The sequence below is a fragment of the Salmo salar genome, chromosome ssa01 (genome assembly GCF_905237065.1).
Source record: "Salmo salar chromosome ssa01, Ssal_v3.1, whole genome shotgun sequence".
In the NCBI taxonomy this organism is placed as follows: Eukaryota; Metazoa; Chordata; class Actinopteri; order Salmoniformes; family Salmonidae; genus Salmo; species Salmo salar.
The window spans coordinates 132,205,348-132,229,032 of record NC_059442.1 but is presented as its reverse complement, the minus strand read 5'-3'; the positions used below and the strand labels follow the sequence as shown (position 1 = coordinate 132,229,032).

The 23,685-nt window shown below is 40.6% G+C and overlaps 1 protein-coding gene across 1 annotated transcript; it reads right to left on the bottom strand.

Annotated features, from left to right (window-relative positions):
- Positions 1-433: 433 nt before the first annotated feature.
- LOC106563975 (bone morphogenetic protein 10-like) lies at positions 434-4,550 on the bottom strand. Its single transcript, XM_014129934.2, has 2 exons — positions 3,607-4,550; positions 434-3,032 (listed from the first exon to the last, which is right to left on the bottom strand). The coding sequence occupies exons 1-2, from the start codon at positions 3,968-3,970 to the stop codon at positions 1,969-1,971; spliced, it is 1,428 nt and encodes a 475-aa protein (XP_013985409.1). The 5' UTR covers positions 3,971-4,550; the 3' UTR covers positions 434-1,968.
- Between the last annotated feature and the right edge of the window lie 19,135 nt (positions 4,551-23,685).

The window sequence follows — 23,685 nt, the reverse complement described above, 5'->3', positions numbered from 1 at the left end:
CCCAGCCCCACATGCTCACATCTCCATCCCTAGTGCCTGCATTATTGTTGCCACATGTCCTCAAATTGTACCAATTCACTTTTCTCGTTTGCCCTTGCTATTTCAATATTTCCATAATAAATCATTTGATTTTTCCATTGTGTTAATAATGGTGGATTAATTGATTTACACGTTTTTTTATTTAATAAAATTCAAGATGAGTGATGAGAGGAGAATCGTCCAGGCCATGTGGGTATCTCAATACACCTCCATATGCCATGTCTTGAAATATGCAGACAGATTAAAAGTACATTTACATTGTAATACTTCAGACACCCAACTTTCTAGCCCCGCCCACAATTTCTGGACATTATAGCATAACCCAGACAGAATGGATTATTGAATCATTGTTAGTTTTACACTTCTGACCTGACTCTGCCGTTGTGCTGTGGAATTTGTGAAATGTGTCTGTTCTATAATAACATTCTATATTCAAGGTTGCTCTGATGTCCAAAACATTTCAAATCGACATTTTGTGATATATAACTTTTAAATTGCATGTATTTGAAACTATACATTGGTCAGTCCAAAATTACTTTTTTCATTCTGTCATGGAAATAAATGTTTTTCCTGTTACCAAGTCATTTACAGTTTATATGCCTTTGGTTTTCCATGTGGACCAATTTATCAGTGAATTCTGAAAAGCTATCCACGATTATTCCATAAAGTTCATTTTCTTCCATGTTGTTATAGTGTTCTTAACTATGAAGTTGTTAATGTTCTTAGCTTTATCCTTAGAAAATAGACACGTAAACAGATTCTGGGAATAAGCATGCTCATCTTCAATAAGTACCCATTGTTCCTCTTTAGTGCATTTAACTATATGCGGCAAGTAAAAGCCTTGCTTTGCGAGTTAATACAATATTCCAAGTCTTAGGTAGATGTAAAAATGTCTTTTTTATTCTGTGAATTTATTAGCCCATATAAAGTATGTTATGACCGAGTATACTTTTTTAAAGAATGTCTTCGGTAGGGTAATTGGTATTACCGAAAATAAATATCAAACTTTTGGAGCAATGTCATTCTTGAAAGGTTTTCATATGGCAATTGCATTGATCAATACCATTTTGCACAATGCCACTCTATTCAAAGCAAGATTAACTTTTGTAGTGAACATGTATTCTTGGCTAGTCCACAGGCCTTTGTAAAAGACGACCTCAAACAAAGTTTCATTCCCATAATACATTTCTGGAACACATGTGTTTCTATAATACATTTCATTTCACATTTTATGACATCTAGTCCATCATGGAAGCACTCATATTTGAAATATCAAACACCATTCATTCTGCGCTCTTTTAGAATGAGCATCTGTCTTTGCATGTAGAATATATGGTTATATTTATGTAACAGCATGTATATATACTGTGCATGCAGGAGTGATCTGTTCTGTTTTTCTGTCATTTAAACCAAGAGAGTTTTGTGCATATCTGACAGTACATACCAACAAATCGTCATGATTAAAGTAAAATGTAAGATGACAAACATATACAAACTATAAAGAACAGCATAATATTCACATTCAAATCTTTTTTGTGTTTCTCTTTTGTTTTACAAAATTACATTATATTGCGGGCATTGTAAAATAGCATTTTATATAATCTCCATAAAATAAGAAATGTACTTTCACAAATGACAAATTTCCATCATATAATGCACCCTTTTGCTCTGTCATCTTCCTATTTACTCCTCCCTGTTTATCTTTATCTTAAAATGTAGTTGAAGCTGCGTGTTCATTAGATACTGTAAATATAAATTATTCATGCGCACAAAGCAAGTATCCTTGATGCTTGTGGAAATGGATGTGTTATTTTCAAATCGGCACTTATGATCTGGTTTTCTTCTTTGATAGTGAAACTGATGACCACTCAGTCTATGCTAATCCAAAGTCTCTATAATTCTCTCCTGAACCTTCAGTCAGTTCTATGACTATCTACAGCCGCACTCTGCCACCACCATGCCCTCATACTTGTGCATGTAGGTGACCACTCCTCCATCCTCGTAAAGGAGTGAGATGGGCTCTAGCTTGGTGGGAACACAGCAGGCTGGTGACACCTTCTGTGGAATCTTACTGCTCAGCCGAGTCTGGACAATGGCATGCTTGGTAGGCGAGACCTCAGAGGTCATAGGGTAGCTGCATACACCATTGCACTCGTAGGCTTCATAGCCCATGGGTTGTATGACCCAGGTATCCCAGCCAATGTCCTTAAACTCCACATAGAGAGGGATCTTCTTACAGGGGTCACCCTTGACGTTGCGGCGGATTCGGGGAGGAGTGTCGTGATAGAGGTTGGAGTGCAGTTGCATGAGATACTCCTCATCCAGCTCCACTCCATCAGTGTTTCTAGCATCGCTCCCAGCCTGGTCCCCCCGGTTCCCGTTTGGACTCAGCTCCAGGTTAGCCGGCACGTCGTTCTCGTGTTCCATCATCCGGTTGAGCTCCCCCTTGTCCTCCTCACGATGGTCTCTGCTTTGATTATCTGAGAACACAATCACCACTGGCTTGTGTTTCTCATCCGAGCCCATGTCAACATCCACATCAACCAACTCTTTCTTTCCATCCTCTTTTCTGACTTCCTGGCGGGTCTTCCCACCTTTGCACCTCAGACTTGCAATGTGGACCTCCAGTCGGTGGGTGGAGCTCTCTGCCTTCCGCCAAAGGTTGACCTGATTGGTCAGGTCGAAGGTAACCCAGACATCATCTTTACCATAGACGTGCCGGGTTGCCAGCTCCTCCATTTCCTCAATTTCGTCTGTCTCCTGCTCATTCCTTCTTCTGTCCCTCCCCTCTTCTTTCCTCCAGTGCCCCCCCTCGTGTATCTTGTAGACGGTCACCTTGCGGTCAAGGCCGGCGTAGTGTCTGCGGTCCTTCTGGACCAGGGTGTAAAGGCGGAGCTCGGCGGTGAAGATGTGCTCGTGGTGGGGGATGGAGATGTTGAACAGCAGGGGGTGTCTCCTCATGCCCCTGACTGTCACACTGTAGGGGGAGGAATCTGGAATTAAAATATCAATGAAGGTCTGAATTGGGTTTAGACTTCAATTGGATTGAATCAATTTGATATGAAATAATGCATCAATAATAAGGGTTTAATATTAGCTTTTTTGTTAATGGTTAGATTTTATTGCAGTCATATCATCTGACTTCAAGCAGAGGAAATAAGCACCTGTTAAACCAATTTCAATTCAATAAAAGTTTCTTTAAGGGCAAATAAATTGTTTTATTCTTGTCAATTTAGGGCTAAAGTTCATAAAACTTGCTTTAATAAAGTCAACCTCAGTTAACCTGAGCCCAAAACAAAGAGTGATTTACAGTTACAGTCAAATATGAACTCCTCTAAAAGAAAACAAACAGCTGTGTATACCTTTTGACATACTAAGTTGTATTAGTCAATATATTGTATAATGCTATAGTTCTCAAATTAAACAAAACTAATTTGAGTGGCTTTATAATGTTAGCTCAATAAACAATTAATAATATCCAAAGATACATTTTCAGGATGATAAAAATAAGAAAATGTAAAACAAAAATAAAAAATGTCTTCAGACAAATAGAAGTAAGTGTTCTACCTTCATTCTTGAAACTACGCACTATGTTGGCAGAGGGCACCGCTGTGTGATCGTTGGCAAAGCGGTTGTACAGTTCCAGCATGTATTCTGGTGGCTCTTTACGGGTGGCACGGGGCCTTGCCCGGGCCTCCAGCTCTGTGAGGTTCAACGTAGACAGAAACTGACCAAGAGTGTCCTGCATGTCCAGCTCTACATCCTGATCCTGCTCCAACATGGAGGTATGCACCAGACCCCTGGCCCCAGGGCCCCGTCGAGGCTCCTCAGGGGACATGATGGGACTGCCCTGGCTCCAACCAGGCAGTAGCAGGGGCAGGAGGCTAAGAGAGTAGATGTATCCCAGTATGGAGAACACTGGAGCGACCATGACTGACTGACTCAAGGGCAGGTTCAGGTCCAAAGGATGATTATCAAATATGGAAATATGAAAGGATCCTTAGCAGAGGACACCTGCGGAACAGTTCCCCCCTATCCAGCTGCAGTTTGTCTCGGTTGGGGCTGAACGGGTGGTGTGTGGGTCGAAGGGAAAACAGCTTTGTCCTTGATGATCTTGTGATCGGGTGCAGAGGGCAGGGTGAGATGTGTTGTCCACCCCACTGTGCTGACATGTTTGGAGATGTCACTAGGGCTCTGCTCGCCCCCTGCCTCTCTCCGGGCCCGCCAGCCTGCTGACGACCACTAACTCCAACTCCACTCATCTTCTATCTACTACTTTCTATGCATGCTTTTCTCTGGCTGTTCGCAGGCCACTGCTGAGGGGAGACTTGCTTTTGCACACGTCATTTTCTGCTTGAATGATCTTTTATGTAGAATCCACCAGAGAACATGAGAACATGTTGTGATACATGTTGCTTAATGCTTGTAGGACAAACTATATATTTCTTTACAACATCTGAGTGAGGGCACTAGATATCAGCATAAATGCATTTTCAGAGTAACCTCTGAGATTTGAGTGAGAAGGTACTGCAACACCACTGTCATTGACAAGCTAATGTGTCTTCTGCATTTAACCCAAAACCTCTGAATCAGAGAGGTGCAGGGGGCCACCTTAATCGATCAACATCCATGTCTTCAGCACCCAGGGAACAGTTAACTGCCTTGCTCAAGGGCAGAACGACAGATTTGTACCTTGTCAGCTCGGGGATTCGATCCAGCAACCTTCCGGTTGCTCTAACCACCAGGCTATCTGCCACCCTATAGTATATTGGTTACAACAATACGCTTATCAGTAGTTCTAAAATTCAACAATGAATTTCAATACATTTCCTGATTAGATGTTTCAGCGTCATTTATTGATTAGATGAAAAATAAATAAATTTAATAAGCATACTCTAAAATCTGCAAGACCAATTACAAAGCTCTGATATCTCTTGATGATGTATTATTGATTGATTGACATCTCACAGCTGATTTTAATGAAGCCCTCTGCGCTGCTTAATGACAGCCTCTGGGCAGTTGTATTTTATGGGCAGACAGTAGTGTTTTAAGGCTTTGATATACTTTTACAGTAGGGGAGAGTGGGTTACGCTTAAGCTTAGCAAAAGCATTTATTCAGCATCACTACATCAAGGAAAATATAGTATTATTTCTAACAACGATATGTAAGTGAAAATCAACGAGGGGCTATGCGTTCTATAGAAAATAATGAACGACGTGGAGGTGTGTTCGACGCGCTAGCTGAGTGGCACTGACCTTCCACTTAGTTGAATTATTTTCCAGAGAACGCATAGAACACCGAGTTGATTATCCCTTTTATACCATGACTATAATTTAACACATTTGCCTCTAGAAATGTGTTCATTTGCCGGAAGAAATGTGCAGTAGCCAGTAAGTTTACTAGAGAGCTGCAGTGGTTGCCATGGTAACCAAACAAACAGACTTGTTAGTTTAGCTAACCCAACCCTCAGTCCTATTATGAAAATCGAATTGAACAGTGTCAATAATGTTTCCAATTTGACTTTTGCTTTCAAAAGGAGCTGAAACATAGAACATGTAAGAATTTAATTCCACCATGAAAATATACTGTGCGTTATATAATACGCGCTCTAGAATGCCAATCAGAAACAAGTATTCAACAATGCCATGGTCTAATTAAGCAATAAGGCCCGAGGGGGTGTGGTATATGGCCAATATGCCAAGGCTCAAGGCTGTTCTTATGCACGATGCAATGCGGAGTGCATGGATGCCTGGATACAGTATTTATACCACAAACCCCTGATGTGCCTTACTGCTATTATAAACTGGTTACCTACTTAATTAGAGCAGTAAACATAAATGTTTTGTCATAGCCGTGGTATACGGTCTGATATAAGTGTAGTTATGAACTGAGTGGATCGAGTCCTGAATGCTGATTGCAGTGTTCGTACAGACATTGGCAAGTCAAACGTCCAAGTACTTTTTGAAGCATTAATATTTATTTTAAAGGGCCATCAATTTGTAATAGTTAATATTATGCAATTGTTTTTAGTCGCCACCAGATGGCAGTATATTGTCACAACCTCATGAAAAATAACTAATTTAGTATTCATCACTATGTTGTTTCACTACTTATTTACTACATACATGAGTGGTGAAGTCAGTACAGATGATTTTGTAATTTGAGCAGAGTAGTGATGAGTAGAGTTTTGGGACATGCGCCTACTGGTTGGTACACACATTTCCTATTCGCATTACTCCACAATTCCAGCTTAATGACTGTGTTTTACTGGCCATTTGAGAATCTACTCTTAATAGGTACGAAAAAGCGTATTGATTCCGAGTGGCAGCTTTAGTGAGGAAAACAGCACCTGAACGGCCGCCACTTGATAAAGCGCTATATCGCAGGCGCCCCGTGAATGAGGTGATTGGCAAAACAGCTCTGGATGTTATTGTAGAGAAAAAGTAACATAATGTAGAACTGGCGCTAGCGTAGTATGCAGCGTTGTGTCTTCCCCCCTTCATGTGGCTCTTTAGGGACGACTCACCCATGTCAGTCTGAAGCATTTTTTGCACCTTACACGGTGTGTGAGTAAACTATACTGAACGGAAATATAAAACGCAACATGTAAAGGTTAGGTTTAAAATCTGATTTTAAGATTCTTTTTTTTTTAATAGGCAGGGTTTATGACTTTGTGGCTGTGGTAACTAGCGACGACCATGGATGATGGTAGCTGGGTCATTCCTTGCATGCGGTGCCTTTTTTGTCCCCAGGAAATATCAGTTCTTAATTAGTGTAAAATGTGGATTCTAAAAGGCTTTAAATATAAGGTCAGTGCTTTACCTTAAAAACAGTAAAATATAGATCCTGAAAGGGAATTTTACGCATTTTAAACACTTTGTCAGTGGATGTAGCCGTTTTTACTATGTCCCCAGGTGTTATGTATCAACTTCCACAATAAATATAAGCCATAAAATAATTACAATTTAAAAAATGTTCATTATTTTATAGTCCTATTTCTTGATTATTGTATGCGTGTCCCTGACACCACTTTCCACCCTGTTAGTTTGTTGTAATTCTCCATTTTAGAAAACAACCCCTTCCTACAATACCCCACATTCATGAAGTGTCATAGGCTAAATTATAGAGAAAAATAAATAAATAAAAATGGTAAAATACGTTTGATAGAGAAGTTAAAATCCTGTTCAAGTGTTCACTATTATGCTCGCTCAGTCTTGCTCACTCACAGAGCTATGGCTAATTTAGGCAAACAATTCCACCCTGTTAGGTTCCACCCTGTTATGATTATGCACCTAACAAATTGGAAAATGCCTCCCAAAAATGTTTAGGTGCCTGATGTTTTTCTGAAAGTCAAACATGCCCTTTTTTCTGATAGAATACATAATTTTTTAAATGGTACAACATTATAGGAATGACCCAGCTATGAAGTAGCCTACTTCCTGTTAAGGCTTTTCCGCTTCTTCTCTTGGGTTTAAGAGGTGCGGCCATCAACTGTACGTGGTGATCAACACTTTTTTCAAGTGGGTGAGGCGGTTTAGGGAGTGGCATTTATTACTAGAAAGGGACCGTTTGTATTGCCTCAAATATATGTGCCTTCTAAAAGTTTAAAAAACATTGCTTTGTGCCTTGTAATTCCGTTACCAAAAACCCACATATCTTTAAGATATTTTCAGATTTTTTAAGAAAGTTCACAGATGTAACAAGTAAAGGTAGACCTACCAATTAGTTATAGTGTTTTTACTGATATCAAGCTTGTTTTTGAATTATTAACTGATTAAACCTGTAATTCCGTTATTTGGCTCATCGCGCTCTAGCGGCTCCTTGTGGCGGGCCGGATACCTGCAGGCTGACCCCGGTCACCAGTGCGGGTGTTAATAAGGATCCGCCCCTTTTTTTAAATTTTCGCCAAAAATGACATACCCAAATCTAACTGCCTTGTACCTCATGACCTGAAGCAAGGATATGCATATTCTTGGTAACATTTGAAAGGAAACACTTTGAAGTTTGTGGAAATGTGAAAGGAATGTAGGAGAATATAACATAATAGATCTGGTAAAAAGATAATACAAAGAAAATACTGACCGTTTTTTTGTACCTTCATCTTTGAAATGCAAGAGAAAGGCCATAATGTATTATTCCAGCCCAGGTGCAATTTAGATTTTTCCAAATGCACAGAGTATTGCCTCTGCATGGTACGTCAGGACTGGGTCATTGCTCTTTCACTGTAGATGTAGCCCTTTTACAGATGTTGAACTCTATTGGCAGGTGAAAGTTCCAATAGAGCCCCCTGAAAAGCTGTTTTGTTCTGTTGAACTGAATACATTTTTTTTGCAGCAGAATTTCACCTATATCAAGATTCGCAGTTGAACCAGAGATGAACTGCAAATGTCCTTGCTTCTCTGAATAAAATAAAAGGTTGGTTTAAAAATCCAATAATGTTCTTTGGTGAATAAGCACATCAAGTCATTCTAAGTGATATAAACTAGTCCTACAATTTTTTCCATGGTTCTACCAAATGCAGAAAGGGTTGATCCATCTTCACTCAGATGTAGAGGTTTTTGTTTGTAGATGAAAGCCTTGCTTTTTTGATGAGCAGATGTTGTGATATAACAGTAAGATTGTATTAGTAGTAGTTGCTGTGCTAGTTCAGTTTTGATAGCTTCGATCAAATGCTAATGGCTGTTGATATTGCTGATGACAAAAGTGTAATTTTCTTATTATGGAAGTGATTCATTTTCATAGTGGCTGGCTATTTTCCATCAGAATACCATCTTTGGCAGAATTGCAGAACATGTATTATCTAGAGTCACTCTGCTCTCTGCCTCTGCTTCTGTTCTCGAATGCTGCCTATCCAAGGTGGTACAATGGTAATTCAGTGCTATGTATTGTGTCTAAAGGAGGACACCGTTTTTTTAAAACTTTAAACCACTTTCAGAATTACTGGGCCAACTAAAGTACTGTACATTTCAGTGCAATCATACATTTTTCTCTTTACTTAAACTATTAAAACGTTTACGACCATAGTCCAGCGGTTCTTAAGCTTTTTCAGCCTGTGACCCAAATGAGAAATTCAGTGTTTCCTGCAACCCAAGCTCATGAAAACATGCCCCCTTTTGGGCACCCTAAGTGAGATTTGGTTGGTGGGACCCCAACCTTGCAGGAAAAAGATTTTAGTTGCCAACCTCCTGACAGTGGAGAGAATATTTTTTGTTTTAAAATTAATTTCCTGCAATTCTACACATTTTGCCATGGCTTATGCTGTGTTAATATATCTAAGTGAGAGTGACTATAAAAATCATTGGGGGCCCCCTTGAGGTCAGGGCCCCTGGGCACGTGCTCTGCGTGCCCGGTCGATATTCGACCAGATTTACTACAAGTTTAGATAGCTTTCTAGACTAATTTACCAATTTAAAAATTGTCAGCTGACATGGCTAATTGAGTGACTGTCAGTGACATAGCAAGAGACAAACTCCTGATGCACAACCACATTTCGACCCATACTTTATGCACAACCACGACCCATACTTTATGCACAACCACGACCCATACTTTATGCACAACCACGACCCATACTTTATGCACAACCACGACCCATACTTTATGCACAACCACGACCCATACTTTATGCACAACCACGAACCATACTTTAAAGGGGCAATCTGCAGTTGCTACATCCATTTTCGGACTTATAAATTAATGGTCATATGTACCCATTTATTATTGAAGAAAATAACATTTACATGCCTCATGAGCTTAGTTAAACTGTTGGTAAAACTTTACTTGACACCCAGCATCATAACACGTTATGATATGATCATAACCATGTCATAATGTCATAACAGCTGACATAACTTGTCACAACCTGTTATAATAAATCAAATCAAATGTTATTTGTCACATGCGCCGAATACAGAAGCCTTACCGTGAAATACTGACTTACAAGCCCAACAATGCAGTTTTAAGAAAATAGAGTTAAGAAAATATTTACTAAATAAACTAAAGTAAAAACAAAAGAAGAATAAAAGTAACACAATAAAATAACAATAATGAGGCTATATACAGGGGGTACTGGTACCGAGTCAATGTGTGGGGGTACAGGTTAGTCAAGGTAATTTGTACATGTAGGTAAGGGATAAAGTGAATATGCATAGATAATGAACAGCGAGTAGCAGCAGTGTAAAAACAAAGGCGGTGGGTGTCAATATAAATAGTCCGGATGGCCATTTGATTAGTTGTTCAGCAGTCTTATGGCTTGGGGGTAGAAGCTGTTAAGGAGTATTTTGGACTTAGACTTGGCACTCCAGTACCACTTGCCGTGCGGTAGCAGTGAGAACAGTCTATGACTTGGGTGACTGGAGTCTTTGACAATTTTTTGGGCTTTCCTCTGACACCGCCTAGTATATACAGTACCAGTCAAAAGTTTGGACACACCTATCCATTGAAGGGTTTTTCTTTATTTTTACAATTTTCTACATTGTAGAATAATAGTGAAGACATCAACACTATGAAATAACACATATGGAATCATGTAGTAACCAAAAGTGATAAACAAATCAAAATATATTTCATGTTTTAGATTCTTCAAAGTAGCCACCCTTTGCCTTGATAACAGCATTGCACACTCTTTGCATTCTCTCAACCAGCTTCATGAGGAATACTTTTACAACAGTCTTGAAGGAGTTCCCACATATGCTGAGCACTTGCTGGCTGCTTTTCCTTCACTCTGCGATCCAACTCATCCCAAACCATCTCAATTGGGTTGAGGTCGGGTGAATGTGGAGGCCAGTTCATCTGATGCATCACTCCATCACCTTCTTGGTCAAATAGCCCTTACACAGCCTGGAGGTGTGTTTTGGGTCATTGTCCTGTTGAAAAACAAATGGTAGTCCCACTAAGCGCAAACCAGATGGGATGGTGTATCACTGCAGAATGCTGTGGTAGCCATGCTGGTTAAGCGTGCCTTGAATTCTGAATAAATCACTGACAGTATCACTAGCAAAGCACCATCACACCTCCTCCTCCATGCTTCACGGTGGGAACCACGCATGCGGAGATCATCCATTCACCTACTCTACGTCTCACAAAACACGGCAGTTGGAACCAAAAATGTCAAATTTGGACTCATCAGACCAAAGGACAGATTTCCACCAGTCTGATGTCCATTGCTTATGTTTTTTGGCCCAAGCAAGTCTTTTCTTCTTATTCTTGTCATTTATTTGATTTTTTGTTGCAGCAATTCGACCATGAAGGCCTGATTCACACATTGTCCTCTGAACAGTTGTTGAGATGTGTCTGTTACTTGAACTCTGTGGAGAATTTATTTGGGCTGCAATCTGAGGTGCAGTTAACTCTAATGAACTTATCCTCTGCAGCAGAGGTAACTCTGGGTCTTCCTTTCCTGGGCTGGTCCTCATGAGAGACAGTTTCATCATAGCGCTTGATGGTTTTTGTGACTGCACTTGAAGAAACTTGAAGTTGTTGATATTTTCCTGATTGACTGACCTTCATGTCTTAAAGTAATGATGGACTTTCATTTGTCTTTGCTTATTTGAGCTGTTCTTGCCGTAATATGGACTTGGTCTTTTACCAAATAGGGCTATCTTATGTATACCACCCCTACAACACAAGTGATTGACTCAAATGCATTAAGAAATTAACAAGGCACACCTGTTAATTGAAATACATTCCAGGTGACTACTTCATGAAGCTGGTTGAGAGAATGCCAATCGTGTGCAAAGCTGAGTAAGTGGGTCCAAACCTTTGACTGGTACTGTAGGTCCTGAATGGCAGGAAGCTTGGACCCAGTGATGTAGTAGGAATTACGCACTACCCTCTGTAGCACCTTACGGTCAGATGTCAAGCAGTTTCCATACCAGGCAGTGATGCAACCAGTCAGGATGCTCTCGATGGTGCAGCTGTAAAACGTTTTGAGGATCTGGGGACCCATGGCAAATATTTTCAGTCTCCTGAGGGGGAAAAGGCGTTCTCGTGCCCTCTTCACGACTTTCTTGGTGTGTTTGGTCCATGATAGTTTGTTGGTGATGTGGACACCAAGGATCTTGAAAGTCTCGACACGCTCCACTACAGCCACGTCGATGTGAATGGGGGCGTGTTCTGCCTTCCTTTTCCTGTCGTCCACACTCATCTCCTTTGTCTTGTTGAGGGAGAGGTTGTTGTCCTGGCACCACACTGCCAGGTCTCTGACCTCCTCCCTATAGGCTGTGTCATCGTTGTCGGTGATCAGGCCTACCACTGTTGTGTTGTCAGCAAACTTAATGATGGTGTTGGAGTCGTGCTTGGCCATGCAGTCATGGGTGAACAGGGAGTACAGGAGGGGACTAAGCACGCACTCCTGAGGGACCTGTCATGTCAAATAATGTCCCCCTTTGCGTCACAATGAGATTCGATAAACTATTAGCGTCGGTTGCTATATCAACGGTGTGATGACCTAATGATTTGAATTTTGGAGATCATAACAGCCTAAATTACGTTATTTTCATCATCGCTACGCAAACAGGGCTGATTTCCGCACAATGTTGCTGTTTAAACAAGGTTTGTTTTGCTAATAAAATGAAAACATGAATTCGAACTACTTTTGGGTACCTTGTTAACATTACAACATGAAATCCATGTCTTATACTTTGCTATGTTTCGGAAATGGCAAAGAAAACATGTAATCTGCTTGACACAAAGTTACTTAACTTACAGATCACGAAGTCAGCTAATTTCCACTCCATTCATATGCAAATCCATTTGATTCCTACTGGTTTGTCTGGCTGTCATGTTTTTATTTTAACCTGCCCTTCCCTTATCTACGCTGAAATAATATCATTTCAGTAGTCCTCTATTATGATTTTTTTTTAAATCTATCTCGCATAGCTCATTAGTACACCCTTGTGGTTGAATATATATTTATCTATTGTAGGTCCTAGGATACAACAATGAATAATGCGGAACAAAGAAATACCATGAAAGGATACCATGAAAGGATACCTTACAACTTACAATAGTGAACACCTTGTGAAACAGTTGTGAAAATCAACCTGGCAATATTTAAGATTTTAATACATAAACTTTTATATTTTTCTAATGCAGGCGTGTCATTTATTTATTTTCACAGATAATTGTTTGTACACTCACATGGCAATCAGACTGAAATACTTCATTCTGGTGGGTGGAATAGAGAGGTGGGTGCTGTGTGGTTGGGAGGTTCTGCCTGTCACTTGTTCTCAACAGGCAGCCAGTCTAAGAAGGGGGACTTGAAGAGGGAGAGTACAAAGTCCATGCACTGCTGCTCTCTTTGTTCTGAGTGTTTGCAGTGCTAGTTTTTTTTAGATAATCTGTGTATCTCACATATTATGTGCCCAGTATGATACGGCTAGCAAACTTTATTAGCAGATAAAGACAACATGACAATAACAGTAGCTTTAGATTATGTAATGAGATAGAGGAGGGGATGGGATGAGTGGGCAGATTGTTGGGTAATCAGACATCACTTGATGCAGAATTTCGTCTGGAGGGAGATGAGAGAAAGAGTTAAATGATGAGGAGATAGGTGTCAGGTCCTGACCATAGTAAGTTGTTATTTTCTATGGTAGAGTAGGTCAGGGCGTGACAGGGGGTGTTTGTCTGTTTTTGTATTTCTATGTTCAGTTTCTAGTTTTGTATTTCTATGTTGGTGTTGTTTGGGTTGATCTCCAATTGGAGGCAGCTGATCCTCGTTACCTCTAATTGGAGGTCATATTTATGCTGATGTTTGTCCCACCTGTGTTTGTGGGTGATTATATTTTGAGTAGTGTGTTTTCTCTCTGCGTCACGGTTTGTTGTTTTTTGTTAGTTCAAGTAGTTAATGTATTGCATTACGTTTCGGAATAAATAAATATGTGGAACTACGAACATGCTGCATTTTTGGTCCGATCCTTCAGACACCCGTGACAATAGGAAAGAGGCAGAATCAAGAGACAGGTGCTGCGGCTAGTTCTTCCTGTCACTTGTCCTCGACAGGCGACCCGTCTCAGTCAGGGGTGGTGGGATGGAAAAGCAAACAAAGGATACTTCATTTTCAATAACATGGTCCTGGTTTAGTTAGAAGCCCTCTCACCACATCAAGGTACAGGCAGAGAGAAGTTTATTTAATTAAAGCCTTTAACCCCCTACTCTATCTCTGTAGTGTTTGACCTGATGGGGCTTGGATAGGTGTAGCAATATGGTGATGATTCAACCCTGCTGTGTAATGGACTCCAGGAGACTTCTGCAATATTACATACACAAATCTAGAACCTCCAGATATGCAAACACTAACTAGAAACCAATGTCCAATTCCATACCAACCCTGGCCTAAAATTGGATTTGGAATTGGACACAAAAGATTAATAGCTAGGGAGAATGGGTTAAGGACCAGTAAGGAACTGGTCAATTGAAAATTTTAGCAAGTTTAGAATATTTACCAGCAAACAAATGGAAAAATATACAAATATTTACATGCTTGTTAACGTTACTTGCAATACAAAACATATACATGTGCTATATATTTACCAACCAACTTCACAGCCAATGTCTGCAAGAAAACACTATCTTTATACAAATTAAAAACAATATTACACAGGTTATTAAGGTTATTTACAATAACATACAATTTACAAAAATATACAATGTAGTAAAATACCTACCGTCTTGAGGTGGGGAGCCGGTCAAGCAGTGACAACAACGGTGGGGAAAACATCAGACAAAACAGATGACAGACGATTGGCAGACAAATTCACGCACATTGATGACATGAGACAGACAAGACACATGAAAATGCTTGCCGCATCTCCTGCACCAGGCCACCCCCTTACCTTCTCTCACGTATTTCCGACAGAAGCAGTGGATGCTGACCTCTGTTGTGTAGGGTGTGGACACCTTGGGAGGCCTGGACCCAGGACGGGGATTGGAATCGGGACTGGGAATGGTGCCAGGCACCCAGCCTGAAAACTAGAGAAAATATGTTTTCTCATGGATTTCTGATGGTATCATGCCATGGAGGCTTCCTCATCTCTGCAGTGAGTAAGACTGTTTGCAATAGCAAACAGCCCGCAATCTGTGCCCCCTTTCTGCCGCTGGACTGCCAGCCACTCCACAGTCACAGAGGTCAGTGGAAAAGATAAGAGAGAGGTGAGTTGTGATAGAAACTCTGGGGTGGTGTCATAACCGCTGGAGTCAAACACCTTAACAGTACCTACCTGGCAGCGGAGGTTACTTACCGTGACCCAGTGGTTAGCCTTCAGATTGACTATCTGGACAAACCCCTGGACTAGTGTTGGTACTGCTGACAGCATGGCGATGCCGCCCACTGCGAGGAGGCCTCCTACTTCTGGAACCTGCACCTGCAAAAGAGCTTGAGCATAATCAATTGTAAAATTGTCTAACCAGGAACGTGACGGAAGAATGACACCCGAAAGTCCTTCATCCGGCCCCAGAGATGTCGATGTTCAGTCTCGCCTTGATTGATAATACTGTATATTTCATATTATTACAAATACATCTCTTACATATCTCTTGGAGGGCCAGACCATAAATTAACAGCAGACAATAATTTTTATCTGGTGAAAAACCTCCACGTCCTTCTCAGCCCGTGCCTGAAGGTGGTCCTCGAAGGTGTTCTGATCTGGTTCCACAACTTCCACCACATCAGGTGGAGTTTCAGTGATCTGACAGTATGTTATTCAAAAATAGCAATAGACAAACAACAACACATTAAGTCAATCACACATTTGAATGACTGCAGTAAATGCAATAATTTGATATAATTGTATATACAATTGCATTGTTTACCTCAGTAAACAGCTGCGGCTCCCGTCTGTACAGTAGGCGATAGGGTGAGTCCTCTGGAGGCCTGGACATTGTTGTTGTGTGCAGTCTTGAGGTTCTGGTTGGTCCGTTAATCCAAACCTGGAAGAGGGGGTAGGAAAGGGATATCTATTGACAATGTAAGATATTAAAATCTGTCTGATTATGTACCATGGAAAAACAATAAAAACGAATTGTAAAAAAACAAAAACAAACAGTTGGTCTGTGGATGATATGCAGCGGAGACCCAGGGATTCACCCCCCAGTCCCCGAACAAGGCTTTGTTGGTCTAAAGAAAATTGCACATTAGTAAATAAACTTGGCTATTTATATACAGTTGAAGTCGGAAGTTTACATACACCTTAGCCAAATACATTTAAACTCAGTTTTTCACAATTCCTGACATTTCATCCTAGTAAAAAATCCCTGTCTTAGGTCAGTTAGGATCACCACTTATTTTAAGAATGTGAAATGTCAGAATAATAGTAGAGAGAATTATTTATTTCAACTTTTATTTCTTTCATCACATTCCCAGTGGGTCAGAAGTTTACATTCACTCAATTAGTATTTGGTAGCATTGCCTTTAAATTGTTTAACTTGGGTCAAACGTTTCAGGTAGCATTCCACAAGCTTCTTTCGGAAGTTTACATACTTAGGTTGGAGTCATTGAAACTCGTTTTTCAACCACTCCACACATTTCTTGTTAACAAACTATAGTTTTGGCAAGTCAGTTAGGACATCTACTTTGTGCATAACACAAGTAATTTTTCCAACAGTTGTTTACAGACAGATTATTTCACTTATAATTCCCTATCACAATTCCAGTGGGTCAGAAGTTTACATACACTAAGTTCACTGTGCCTTTTAAACAGCCTGGATTTTTAAAAATGATGTCATGGCTTTAGAAGCTTCTGATAGGCTAATTGACATAATTTGAGTCAATTGGAGGTGTACCTGTGGATGTATTTCAAGGCCTACCTTCAAACTCAGTGCCTCTTTGCTTGACATCATTGGAAAATCAAAAGAAATCAGCCAAGACCTCAGAAAAAACATTGTAGACATCCACAAGTCTGGTTCATCCTTGGGAGCAATTTCCAAACGCCTGACGGTACCACGTTAATCTGTACAAACAATAGTACGCAAGCATAAACACCATGGGACCACGCAGCTGTCATACCGCTCAGGAAGGAGATACATTCTGTCTCCTAGACATGGACGTACTTTGGTGCGAAAAGTGCAACTCAATCCCAGAACAACAGCAAAGGACCTTGTGAAGATGCTGGAGGAAATAGGTACAAAGTATCTATATCCACAGTAAAACAAGTCCTATATCGGCATAACCCGAAAGGCCGCTCAGCAAGGAAGAAGCCACTGCTCCAAAACCGCCATAAAAAAGCCAGACTACGGTTCGCAACTGCGCATGGGGACAAAGATTGTACTTTTTGGATAAATGTCCTCTGGTCTGATGAAACAAAAATAGAACTGTTTGGCCATAATGACCATCATTATGATTGGAGGAAAAGGAGGGGACTTGCAAGCCAAAGAACACCATCCCAACCGTGAAGCAAGGAGGTGGCAGCATCATTTTTTTTGTGGGGGGGGTGCTTTGCTGCAGGAGGGCCTGGTGCACTTCACAAAATAGATGGCATCATGAGGACGGAAAAGTATGTGGATATATTGAAGCAACAGCTCAAGACATCAGTCAGGAAGTTAAAGCTTGGTCCCAAATGGGTCTTCCAAATGGACAATGACCCCAAGCATACTTCCAAAGTTGTGGCAAAATGGACAACAAAGGACAACAAAGTCAAGGTATTGGAGTGGCCATCACAAAGCGCTGACCTCAATCCCATAGAAAATTTGTGGGCAGAACTGAAAAAGTGTGTGCAAGCAAGGAGGCCTACAAACCTGACTCAGTTACACCAGCTCTGTCAGGAGGAATGGGCCAAAATTCACCCAACTTATTGTGGGAAGCTTGTGGAAGGCTACTCGAAACGTTTGTCCCAAGTTAAACAATTTAAAAGCAATGCTACCAAATACTAATTGAGTGTATGTAAACTTCTGACCCACTAGGAATGATGAAAGAAATAAAATATTAAATAAATCATTCTCTACTATTATTCTGACATTTCACATTCTTAAAATAAATTGGTGATCCTAACTGACCTAAGATAGGGAATTTTTACTAGGATTAAATGTCAGGAATTGTGAAAAAGTGAGTTTAAATGTGTTTGGCTAAGGTGTATTTAAACTTCCGACTTCAACTGTATATGCACAAAGTGACAAATTTAAACACTGTGTGCGCTCTGATATAACATTCATCAAAATCATAATCATTTCAGATATAATAGCATGTGATTGATAAACAAAAGGTTATTTTACTTGCCCAGCTGTCCACATCCTTGACATTCCCACGCCAGAAGAAGCTTAGGTTGATTTTGGCAATTATGCGCTTCACTCCAAAAACGGACGCTTTGGTTCATATCGTAATCCGGTCAGAACTTTGCAAGTTCTAGCAACAGCCCTAGCGATGTGTTGTTGCATACCCTTACCACCTGGGAGCAGCCCGGCAGGAAGTCCAGGATCCAGTTGCAAATTGAGGTGATTAGTCCCAGACTTGGTCAGAGAGGTTGAAAATGACAGTGAAACACTTGCCAGTTGGTCCACGCATGCTCTGAGGACACGTCCTGGTTATCTGTCTGGCCCTGTGAACTTGTGAATGTTGAGCTGTTTAAAGGTCTTGCTCAGATCGGCTACGGAGAGCGTGATCACACAGTCATCCGGAACAGCTGGTGCTTTCATGCATGCTTTATTGTTGCTTGCCTCGATGCCAGCATAAAAGATATTTAGCCCATCTGGTAGGCTCGCGTCACTGGGCAGCTCATGGCTGGGTTTCCCTTTGTAGTCCGTAATAGTTTGTAAGCCCTGCCACATCCGATGAGCATCAGAGCTGGTGTAGTGGGATTCAATGTTAGTCCTGTGTTGACGCTATGCCTGTTTGATGTTTCGTCAGAGGGAATAGCGGGATTTCTTATAAGCGTCCGTATTAGTGTCCCGCTCCTTGAAAATAGCAGCTCTAGCCTTAAGCTCAATGCGGATGTTGCCTGTAATCAATGGCTTCAGGTTGGGATATGTACATGCGGTCACTAATATGGTCATAACACTGTCATGACACATATACTGTATTTAGACCTGTTGTGACATATATTGCGTTATTTTATGGCTGGTTATGACACCTACATAAGAGTGTCAAAACCCACAAAACCTACAACACAAGGCAAAACATTGCTGTACACCATAGCCTACGTGCCAACAGTATGTTTATGTTATATAATTTTTTTTTTTTTTTTTACCATATTCAATGATCATTGTAATTGCGCACACATTGATGTCAGACATGCACCTACAACAATGCTCTGTTGCTGATGACTGGGATGAATGCAGGAGCAGATTTCAGGAGCAGGACAAGACACCCTCTTTTTGACTGATGATGACTGATATAAAAGCATGTACATGATATGCCTATCTGGCTTACATGATTATCATTGTCATAATGCTTCTTGACAGTGTCATGAACAGTGACACAGTAACGTCATAATGCTGCTTTATTTTCTACGAGTTATTTAAAATATGATTACAAAAAAAAATGACTGTAAAGAATTCATAACAAAAATAAACTTTGTGGCAGGTAAAAAACGAATTGTAATAAATGTGGGTTATGACACTCTATGTAGGTGTCATAACCAGTGGTGACCCGTCATTCAGTGGCGCCCCCGTTTTTGCTGTTGCCTGTTTTGCATGTTATTTTAGCATTAATACGTGTCACATATCAGTTGAAAACAAATAAATAATTGAATGAATAAATCTGCATACAAACATGGTCTCTTTTTTGTTTTCTTGAGTAAGGCAGCTCCAAAATGCAGGTGTTTCAGCCTAGCTCAGTGCTTTCTGTGGTGGTGGGGCAGCCAGCAGAAAGAGTAGGGGTTGGTAATGTTCTCTAGTTGCACCGTGATTGGCTCAGTGTTCTGTCATTCATGAGAACAATGAGTGGTTTGGAAGGAATGAGTGGTTTGGAAGGAATCAGTGGCTAACTGCAAGCGTTGAAAAACAATCACTAGCCTGCTACCTAGTGGAGTGGGTGTGTGGTTCAAGTCTGGGTTTGAAGGTCTATTTTCCAAGCTTTAAGGATAAACATTCAACACCACGGGCCATAAAAGTTTGATAACAATATTTTCCCACAAGGACTACCGCACCACCTTCCTATTCAAGTGAGCACAGCACAAGAAGTTGAGTCCAAAAATGCCTTGTAATGCTGCTGCATAAATTATGTAATATGCCAGGGAAGTATGTATACTGTAGCTAAGAAAGTAATACTAAGTGTATGTTGTGTAGAAAGCTGTTAGTAGCCCGTGTGCCTCACCCTAATAATTTGGTCCCTTTCCCCCTCATAACATAGCCTACTGTTCTGACTTGGTGGTGCACATGTAGCCTATAGCCTGTTTTAGAGAAATGTAATTATAGAATATTGTAAGAGCTTTCATTTTCTGCTTATATGCCCCCTTTATTTATCCTATGGTTCTGACTTGGTGTACAGGGAGAATGCTATAAGAATGGCCCATGTTTTGAATGCTATCTCTGTACATTTCAAAAGTGCTGAACAAATAGTTATATTGACTACGTCCATCCTAGCTCGCTCATTAATGTCTTAATCGAAATTATGGATTGCCTCTTATCTGCTCATCATCCCCTTATGCCATAGTTTGTACATCTCAATTGTCAGTAGAAACCACATTTTTTTATGCAAGTTAGCCATATCAGCTATGTTTTTTAAAAGGCAGTAAATGAGGCTGAATGAACTGTTTCACTGCCAGACAAGGCTCCGCTAATAGCCAGGTGTATCAGTGGTAATGATTAACTCCATGGTGCTGAAAAGAAAGCTCTGCTGTTGGGACAGCTTTATGTAGGCCCTAACAGTTTGTGGGAACCGTTTGTCACCATTATAGTGTAATTCATGTATTGTTTAGTGTTGTGTTGTATAGTGGCTTTTCTGGCATGCATCTAAAACAATTGTTTTGAGTTTGTCCCGCCAAGATTGACATGCTAAAATCACCGCTGGTCATAACTAGCCATAAAATAATGCAATAAATGTCACAACAGGTGTAAATATATCGGTCATGACAGTGTTATGACATGTTCTGACATATTCCCTTTAAGCTCATCTGGGACTGCCACGCAGAAATATCAGCCCACAGAGAAATGCACGAGATTGAACTTCACTCAACTTTCTAGAGCAGTGGTCACCAACCGGTCGATCGCAATCGACTAGTCGATCTCCAAGGCATTCCTAGTCAGTCGCCAAACATTTCTGTTAAAAACCTAACGATAAAGCCTTTTGTTCCTATTTTGCATTATTCGTCTTGGGCTGTTGGTGGTAGGTGCACCCAATTTAGCTGCCCTGCACGCCGGGTAGGCAAACTGTTGCCATTTTGAACCACTTCATGTGTCTGAAGGTACAAACTCTTGTCTTCCCGGTGGGCCCAGAGATTAAATCAAGTGCACTACAGGCCTACCGCTGGCCAATTGGATGGCTCAGATTACTGTGTCTGCAGTGACGTAGCAGGCATGAAAAAAAAGCTACAGCAAAGTTGATGCTGTAAGATTTAAAAACGTTTAAAACCATGACTAGAGAGAGACTGTCAACGAATACAGCAAAGAGCTGCTGTTTTTATGAGTGACTTCATGTTTAAGTTCTTATTCAGCACTGTCAACACTTTCTATTCAACAATTTTATAAGCCATAAAATGCACGTTCTTCCTATTTCCACTCAGCGCTACAACAAGCAGTGTAGCAGTAATGAATGAGTAGGAAAGTGCATCTATAGGCTAGGTTTGTTGGAGGAATTTTTCACTTTCTCTGTTCATAGGAGTAATAACATGAATTTGTGCATGAGGCAGAAATAATGCATTGCGTCTTGAGTTTCCCCATCAGCTAAAAGAGTGTCCCTTTTTGGTCAGTTTCAGTGGAGGAAAGGGAGAGTGGGGATGTTGAGAGGCGGACCCTCAGTCTGCTGCTCTCTCCCTCCGCTGAGACTGACCATTAGATGCAGGCACCATCAGGCCCTGTAAAATAAAAAACAAAAAACAAATAATTTAAATGTATGCAAATTAGCCATTGCCATATATGGATCTGTGCCATTTACTTTGAACTGGACTGTGTTTACATCATGAGCGGTGGTGAGTAGATGCGCTTGTTTTGAGATCAAAGCAAGAGCTGCATGTAGCCACGTGTGCACATTTTGTTCATATCCTTTGCTAGTTAGTGAGTTATTAGCCCAGTTATAGATCATTTATAGTCAGCAATAGGGGAGTGACTGCTTTCTACAAGAGCACAAAACGTCTACATTTCTAGGTATCTTTGAAAAGCGAGTCAGGTAAAGACATTTTTTTGTCGTAAAGGGGCAGTGTTGTATTTTGAAACAGGTTTGAATAAGCTAAGTGGCCAATAGGCTGAGGGTAGCATAATTTTCTAATTCTCTGTAATAATGGTATGGGAATAATAATGCATTTTATTTTGTAAAGTGGTTGTTTGCGTCAAACAACACAACAACATTTTCAGTCACCTCCTTGTCTGAAGGACAAGTGGATAAACAGGTTAATGTCAAGCCCTGCATGTTTTTTTCAAAAGTCTCATCAAAAGCCACACATTGGCTGCTACTTTAGGCTGAGTGATAGAACAGCTATTTCCATGTTAAAATGTTATGGGATGCATTTTCTCCATTGTTTTTGATGGTAGGCCACTTTGGTAGGCCTACATTATGATCAAATAGCCACAGTAGTCTACTTGGCCACTGTTAAAACTGTAACTTAAAGTGGGTACATCCTCAGGGTTCACAGTAAACGTGCGCTGGAAGCAGCACAGAATTTCACAACGTTCAAGTTTGCGCTCAGCAGACCTGAAATTTGCTCAGTGACGAACATTTTTTAGAGGGAACATTGGTCATAATGTATTATGACACTGGGTAGTCAAGTAAAGTGTTACCCCAAAATCTAATATCATGGATGGCCAGTCATTGCTTCCGTAGCTCTGTCTATGAATTTAACAGTGGGGCGACAGAACGGTTTGATATTGTTTCACCTCTGATTGACGCTTTAACAGAGCGTTTACACTATACAACGCTAGCCTCGTCCTCGTGTGGGTGCTAATAAGCTAGCAAGCAAGCTAGGTAGTGCTACGTATCAACAGCTAGTGCTCTACTTCTACATACAGGACTCCTCAGTTGGAACATTGCAACTCTTATGACCTAACAGCCATTAGCTTAAGTACTCTGAATAAAATGACTCACTTTGTTCCAAACCCAAAGCCAAGGCCTGTATGACATAGCTTTTTTTTTTCTTAAATAGCATCTACTGGATCTGGGCCACATGGCTTCAGAGTCAATCAGTCAAATGAAATGCACTTTGGACTGCCTAATAAATATGGAACATGTAGGCCTACCCCATTTAGCTGAACCTTCCACATCTCCTGTTATTGTGGTGATCAAGAGACAGTGGGAGGCCTGATAACATGCAGAGCACAGAGACAGACAGTGCATCTCACCAGTAGCTGATTATCATCTGCTGAGTGGCAGCAAGTCACGAATAAATGGCACAAACTCTCACTCATTTATCAATGTTTATACATACACTACCATTCAAAAGTTTGGGGTCACTTAGAAATGTCCTTGTTTTTAAAAGAAAAGCAATTTTTTTGTCCATTAATAGAACATCAAATTGATCCGAAATACAGTGTAGACATGGTTAATGTTATAAATGACTATTGTA